Below are 8,147 nucleotides of genomic sequence, written 5' to 3' on the forward strand. Positions count from 1 at the left end.
TAACCAGAAATGGGTAAAGAGAGAAGTAGTTTGAAAAAAGAGAGACAATTATCGAAGACCATGACGGATAACTCCCGGTTGCGCCGCTCATAAATTTTAGTAGTTGTTTGTTATTTGATGCATCCATAATCTACAAAGTCAATAGAATTTAAAGTATACCTTCATAATTGTTTTTGTAGTTTCAAATCAAATAAATCTGAGTTCATTCAGTGTCCCGAAAAATAATGATAAAAATAGTGTGTATTAGGAGATTACCCATGCATGCAGCAACCAAACAGATGTTAGTTGCCTTAAGATACTACATTTATTTTTAGGGTTTAGGTTAGGGCACATCATAAATTTATTATTAATGAAAATTTTTATTAAAAATATAAAAAAATTAAATTTTTAATGTATTTTTCTCCAAAAACATTTTTTTTATTTTATTCCATAAAAAGAGAAGTATAACACCTAACAGCATATATATTACAATAAAAAAATTCTTAATAAAAAAGACAAGAACAACTATTTCTAAAAAAAGAGAAAACTTAAAAAAAAAACAAAAAAGATAACTAGCTAAAAAAGTAAAGTTAATAAGCTAAGAAAGAAGAAAAAATGTTGAAAAAACAGAAGAAAAGAAGAAGCAATGTGTCCTATAAAAAATGAGTGTGAATTCTTTGAAATTTCTCAACCAACTTAATTGTCAGGGATAGAATTTTTTCAGGAGTACGGCACTGGTTCTCAAAGATAAAAGCGTTGTGGGCTAACCATGCCATCCAGAGCATATAGGCCATAGTCGCAATGAGCTTTTTGCTATTCGATTGGAGCTTCGTGTTTTCTACAGATTGTCGTCACCACTTCTATGCATGAAGGTTCTGGTCTTTAGAAATAACACTTGCCATAGCAGATCTGTTCTAGGTTTCCTCCACATACGGGCAGAAGATTGTTGTGTGAAGAGGCATTTTTTATACCAATTGATAGCTGGGGCATAGGACGTGCACATGGGTAAGCCTTGAATTAAGCTTCTTCTTTACTGCTAAGTTTTTATGGTTCAGTTTCTAGATAAAAATTTTGACTTTTGGCTGAACATTTATTTTTCAAATGGATTTTCACATTTTTTGGTCAGCAAATCGGGAATACATGATATCAATTGGGAGGTGAAAGAATTGGTAAACAGTAGTGTAACCTGATTTGACCGAGTATGCACCTGAGCTATTTCTGATCCATTTAATTGTGTTTTCTTCTTCTTCTTGGTTGGTAGGTGTTTGCAGAATTAGATGAGCTATTTCTGGGTCAAAATTAACAAGGACAAGTTGTGACATGGTTCCAGTTTCCAGTTTTGTTGATCAATTGGCACACCCAGATTAGTGAGTCATCCCTGTTCTGTGTTGTTGGAATTCTAAAAGGTGGTTGGTCTCCAAGCCACAAGTCTTCGTAAATACGAGTTAAGTTTTGTTTGTTGACTTTGGTGCATTTTTTCAAACTATTCTTCCCTATAATAAACTGATGGTTTCAGTGGCTAAGAGAAGGGGGGTTGAATCTTAGCCCCCTTTCTCTTGAATACACTTTCTGGTCTTTGAGGAGACTTTTTTGTTTTTGTCTCGTCCCTAGCCACGAGAATTTTTGTTTTTGTCTCGTCACTTGACACGAGATATTTTTTATTTTGGCTATTGTACAACAGAAACAGAAATGGAGTAGTATAGAAAGAAGATTACACCCAGATATATCCTGGTTCAGCTGCTAAGTGTAATGCAGCCTACATCCAGTCTCCATCACAATAATGATGAAATTTCACTATAATCATCCAGATTACAAACTGTAAAGTGCTAACCCAACTTACAAGGGGATTCCCACAGAATCATGAAACACAACATAGATGAACAAAGGAACTCTAAGACATCTATGGCTTTTTCTTTTAATTTTGCACTCTCTACCTTTTTCCGCTCTATGGCTTTTTCATACAAACCTCACTGTTTGCCTTTTTCCACATGACAAAATTAAACAGAAAAATTACAAAACAGAATACATTGAAGGAGAAGAAAATCTGTAAGCTTAGGTAGCTATGAGACTTCTGTGCTTTGCACTCTCACTTTCTTCCCTTGAATCAAACCGTGACTATTCACTCCTTTTATATAGAAGAGAAGCCTTCACAGTTGAAACTAAACCAAGCTTAACTTCCTTTCCTTCAAAACAGAACCGGTTCGGCCACAGAGAGAGAAGAGGTAACTCATGTAAAACCCAACATGCAAATACCTTTAGTTCTTCCTTGGTCATCACTCTTCATCAATCCGAGCGCTCCATCCTTGGCTTGCTCTTCAAGATGGAGTTCTGGCCCTTGATGCTTCATGATGATGATGGCTTCATCTGCTCCAATCTCTGTCTCTTCCATCACTTCGCCACTCTAGCTACTTTCTATGGTGGTTGAGCAGAATCAGAGACAAGTCATGCCTCCAAAGATCTCCTGCTTGCTGGCCGAATCTCCTTCTTTCTTTTTGAGTATGAAGGACCTGAGATTACCTCACCAAATCTTACCACTTTTGGTGATAATGTCAGCCACAGCATACTTTTATTGTGTTATGTTTTCTTGCCATCAACATGATGGTCTTGAGACGTGCTCCATCTCCTTTTCGGTGAGTAGGTGTAGCTCCCATGGCTTCCATTATTTTCTGGTTAATGACCGAAGAGAAGAAAGAGATGAGAGAGAAGAAACAATCCTAGAAGAAAACCAATTTAATGAAATAAACAAAATTAATTGAGAAGAGGTTGCTTTTACTTCCCTTAGGTGGAGTAGCGTGAAACATAATGATTTCCATCAAATCAAAGTCATATTCTCTCTCATGTTTCCAATGCTTAGCAAATTAAATTTGAAATCCATCCAAAGAGTGAGATGGAATCCGTTGGAAACATTTGAAGCTTTGTTTTCTTTGCTTCATGGTTTTGGACCATGCATGAGGATAATTTTTTGGCTTGTATCAATAATGGATAAAGCTGGCTCAATTAATAAAAGTGATTTCATCCATGAGCAAATGATAACATTTACTTTCCTGATAAATTTTGGATCACTTTTTGGGTCACTTATCATGGATCATAGTTGGGCTTTGGAGCAATGAGATTTATTCTGGCCTAACATCTATTATAACCATTCAGCCATAATGTAGGAAACATTAAACAAGGCTGATTGCAAGTTTTGATTTTGGAATTTGCTGCAATTCTTTTATTTTTGGCCCAAATAAAACCTACATCACAAAATTATTAATCAATATATGTTAAGTAAAAATCAAATTAATAATTTTGTATTTAATTATTTTAATAATATTTAGTCATCACAAATGTTAATTTAGAGTTTTTCAAACTCATCATAAACTCTGCCATGCCCATGAGGGACAGATTCCAAATTTAGCATCCATAAAGGTTGAGAGCCTGAAATATTTATTTTTATAGATTTTATAGACTAAAAAATTAGGTTTTGGTAGAAGTCTTCATGCCTAGTTTGCCAACATTGCCAAGTTAAAACCTTTAGGTCTTTGAATTCCAAACCTCTCTGTTTCTTTTTCTACTTAGTGTGTCCCAGCTGATCCACTGCACTTTATATTCATTTTGTGTCTGTCCTCACCAAAACTGCATCATCATGCAGTGTAATTTTTCTAGCAGTGAATCTGGTAGTCTAAAACAGCTTAACGTATAGATTGGTATGTCTATCCCTACTGCTTTAATCAAAACTTCCGGCCACTTGTTGAGAGAAAAGACCTCTTCCAATGTAGCAGCTTTTTTTAGACCTTATCTTTGACATAAGCGAAAGTCTCCATTTTTGATCTTTCGATCATTGATGGTAACCACAGATACTTGTCCTGAGTTCCCACATTTGGGGCTCCCAAAGATTCAGATAAAGTTTTCTTAATCTGTTGGGGGATGTTCTTGCTAAAAAAACTGCTGATTTTGTTAAGTTGATGACTTGTCCAATTAGCTAACCATATTGATGTAGAATATGTAATAAGGAACCACAAGTCTCATGTGTAGCTATGTAAAATAGTAGAGAATCATCTGCAACGAGAAGATGGCTGATTGGCGGGCATCTACTGTTCAACCAAAATCCCTGAAGTAGGTTATTTTGTTCTCTTTTGTAGAGCTGAAAGGATAGTCCTTCTACACAGAATAGACAAAGATATGGAGATAAGGGGTCTTTGATGAGCGGATATTTTATACGCTTTTTGCCATTATTTTCATATAGTTTTTAGCATGTTTCATTTAAGTTTTATTATATTTTTATAGGTTTTAGTGCAAAATTCACACTTTTGGATTCTACTTTGAGTTTGTGTATTTTTGTACAATTTCAGGTATTTTCTGGCTGAAATTGAGGAGATGGAGTAAAAGTCTGATTCAGAGACAGAGAAAGTGCTACAGATGCTGTCACGATCTGACCTCCTTGCACTCGAAAGAGCTTTTCTGGAGCTACAAAAATTCAAATGGAGCGTTCTCAATGGTTATGGAAAGCTAACATCCAGGGCTTTCTATAAATATATAATAGTTTATACTTTGCTTTAGAATTAAAGGCCTAAAACTGGGGTTCAACGCCAGCCACCTACCCCCTTTCTGGCGTCCAGCGCCCACAAGGAGGCAGCCAGCATTTAACGCTCTAGAGCCCTCCTAGCATGTGGTTTACTCTTTTGCTCAGCCCAAACACTCACCAAGTGGGTTCTGAAAGTGGATTTTCGCACTAAAAGACTGTTTTGCCTTTCTTATGTAATCCTTAGTCATTATTTTAGTATTTAAAGGTGAAGATCATTCTTTGTTAAGGACTTTTGACACTTTACACATTTTTCATTGTATTCTCTATCAGTATGAGTTTCTAAACCTCCTAGGTTGAGGCTAGGAGCTTTACTGAGTTTCATGGATTAATAAAAGTACTACTGTTCTATCTCAATTCGTGTTTGATTCTCTATTCTAAGATGTATCTTCGTTCTTCATCCTTATGAATGCGTTGAACCGGCACAAAGTTATCTTATTCTACATGGGTATAAAGTGAGTCTTTCATCGGACAATGATGAACCACTAGCTTGATGATACATCTCTTAGACAGCTAATCTACGACTTCATTGGGGACTTCTCGAGACACCAGTTCAATCGAGGGGGGAGATTATAGTTTTTATGGTAAAGGCTAGAACCACAAGGCGCAGCATTCCCTGATCCGGAAGATTCGACCTTGTCTGTGGCGCTTTGAGTAGGGTCATCAAAGAGAATGAACTGCAGAAGCTTCACCCTCAATCAGATTGGATCCGCACTAACCCTGGGGTTCAGCACTGGAGGAGAATCGATGGCCTCTCAAAAAAGGCGTTGATCACACACAGCCTACCATAGAAGAAGTCATTCATAGTTAGAGTAGACAGTAAGATCGGAGTAATCCAGAAGAACAAAGCATCTTTGAAACCTTAACCATCTTCTTATCATTGCATTCATCTTCAATTGAGTAACGTTATCTCTATTTTACTTTTATGCATTTAAAAAAACAAACAACTTTTCTATCCGCCTGACTAAGATTTACAAGATAACCACAGTTTGATTCAAATCACAATCCTCGTGAGATTGACCCTGACTCACTCAGATATTACTTGGACGACCCAGTGCACTTGCTGGTTCAGTTGTGCAAAGTGTAATTCCGCGCACCAGTCTCCCTGGCGAAGCCCTTTGCTTGGTTTGAAAAAACCAATCAGTGTTCCATCCACAATAATAGAATAAGAGATAGCAGAGACACATGCCTTTATCCAATCAGTTCACTTTGCACTAAAATTCAATTTAGTCATCATAAACTATACAAAACTCCATTCTACTCTATCATAGGCCAAAATTTAGTGCCATATCATTGCTTCCATATGATTTATTTTTCAAAAAATGCATGTATTTATAAGCTATGAGTATATTATCACTAATAAGCTTTTCCTGAATAAATGCACTCTAATTATCACTAATAATTAAATTCATAATGGGTTGGAATCTATGAATAAATACCTTAGAAATTATCTTGTAAAATATTGTACTCGAATTTATAGGCCTGATTTGGTTAATTGAAGTAGCATTTGGTGCCTTAGAGATTAGGTAAATTTGCGTTTGATTAAATCCCTTGAGAATGCCCTGAAAAAAACTTTTTACTACTCTGAATACATCAGCCTTGACAATGGACCAATAATAGTAATAGAACTTTGCTGTAAATCGGTCTTCCCCAGGGGGAAGCCTTAGCATTAATTGAAAAAATTTCTTTCTTGACTTTCTCTTCTGGAACTGGTCGTGTAAGCCTTCAGTTCATGTTACTAGAAACTTTCATTCTCACATCAGCTAGAAGGTCAGAGGGGTCTTCAAGATTACTCATACAAAAAAGGTCCTCAAAAAAATGCTGAGCTCTTGTTTCAATGTCATCAGGGGTTGTGCGTGAATTATCCTGCTCATCTTCTAGTTTTCATATCCAATTTCTGTGATTTTTGGACTGGTGTTTGGAGTGAAAAAATTTGATGTTTGAATTTTTCCATTTCATCCATTTTATTCGAAATTTCTCCCTCCAAAACCGTTTTTCTTTAACATATTTAGTAGCTAAATCCTTTTCCAGTTTTAGGATCAGCGTCTTCTCTACTTGTTCTGGATTCTTCTTAACTGCTGCAAGCTTAGTTTTCAATTTCTCTATTTCTTTTTTAGAGTTGTAGAGTTTCAACTTTTGAACGCTTGCCACTTTACAATTGCATGCTTACAACTCTTTAACCTTTGGAATAGTTGAAACGCTGTAGATCCAGAATAGTTGGTTTGCCAACACTGTTGCACAGTTCTATCAATCTCCTCCACCCCACACTACCTTTTTTGGAACCTAAATTGTCTTTTACTCTTAGCTGAGTCCAAATTAAGTTCACTAACAAGGGTCTGTGATATGAGCCCATATCCTCTAGGTGGGTAATGGTACCCATTAGGTATTCCTCCTTTAATCTTGTCAATAGTAACCCTCTATCTAGTCTCTTTCTGATTGTTTTATCTTCACAACTTCGATTCCACCATGTAATCAGTTTCCCAGTAAAACCCGTATCAACTAGGTGGCCGCTGTTAATAAATTCACAAAAGGCTTGGATCGATTGTGGAGGTTTTTCTTTATCTCTCTTCTTCTCATGGGATTAGCGCGAGTAGGAGAAGGAGATGAAGAGGGTGTAGAAGAGTAAGTTGGAACATGAGAATGAGATAGAGCCCAAAATTTTTTAAGGATTCTAAAAAGTTGATGAGGAAATATACTTCTACAGATTGCAATTTTCTTTCTCATCTTAATGACATACTAATATTGTAATTTTTAAAATAATAATAATAATAAAAAATTTATATAAAAATATCTTTATATAAAATAATTAAATCTAAAAATTAATATCGACAATAAAAATCGATAGCGATAAAGACATTATTTTTTTATTATCACTCTCCATGTATGTACATACGTGTCAATCAATATGTGTACCTACTTACACGAGGACACTAAATGAGATTTTAAAGTTAGAGAACCGGAGACAGTTGAAGTTATTAAACACAGTATGATAAATTTGGTAGTAAGTTAGTTGCTGTTCAAACAACATGATTCTAGAACCCCACCTCCTTGATTAATTAATTAAGTTATTATCATTCCTACATTAATATTAATATTTTAATAATATCTTTAGCATATAAATATAGTGTAAGGAAGGGACAATCATTCATTCATCACCTTCTTTTATATATCATCTCATCAAAGCACTTGTTGGTTTCAGCTTTAATTTCCTTCATTCCCAACAACATGGACTTTCCTCTTCTACTACCCATCTTTGCTATACTTAATGTGAGACCTTAATACTACTTCCTTTTTTGCTTCTTTTTATTTGTTTCACTTTTATTTGTGTAAGTGATAAAGTGAATCATTATTTGGAGTGAGTGCAAGTTCAAATATACTATTTACTATATATATATAGTTCAAGTTCATATGCTCATGCTCAGATCAATTTGTTACCTTTTTTTAGAAAGCTTTAATTTCAAACTACAATTTTTAGTTGAATTCTTTCTATTACAGGAATATTAAGACAGTAAATTTTGTAATGTATATTCATTAGTTAATTATTATTAATATTTTTAATAATATAAAATTATATCTAATAATATAAGATTACTTATTTTTTTTA

The 8,147-nt window shown here is 34.9% G+C and overlaps 1 protein-coding gene across 1 annotated transcript in view; it reads left to right on the forward strand.

Moving 5' to 3' along the window:
• Window positions 1-7,649: 7,649 nt before the first annotated feature.
• Window positions 7,650-8,147, forward strand: part of LOC107470828 (BURP domain protein RD22) — a gene marked incomplete in the record, with an annotated part of 4,588 nt that continues 4,090 nt past the window's right edge. The window contains 1 exon segment of the mRNA XM_052255689.1: window positions 7,650-7,810. Within this exon segment, the coding sequence (XP_052111649.1) occupies window positions 7,769-7,810 (42 nt within the window).

This window comes from Arachis duranensis, chromosome 10 (assembly GCF_000817695.3).
Source record: "Arachis duranensis cultivar V14167 chromosome 10, aradu.V14167.gnm2.J7QH, whole genome shotgun sequence".
NCBI classification, from domain to species: domain Eukaryota; kingdom Viridiplantae; phylum Streptophyta; class Magnoliopsida; order Fabales; family Fabaceae; genus Arachis; species Arachis duranensis.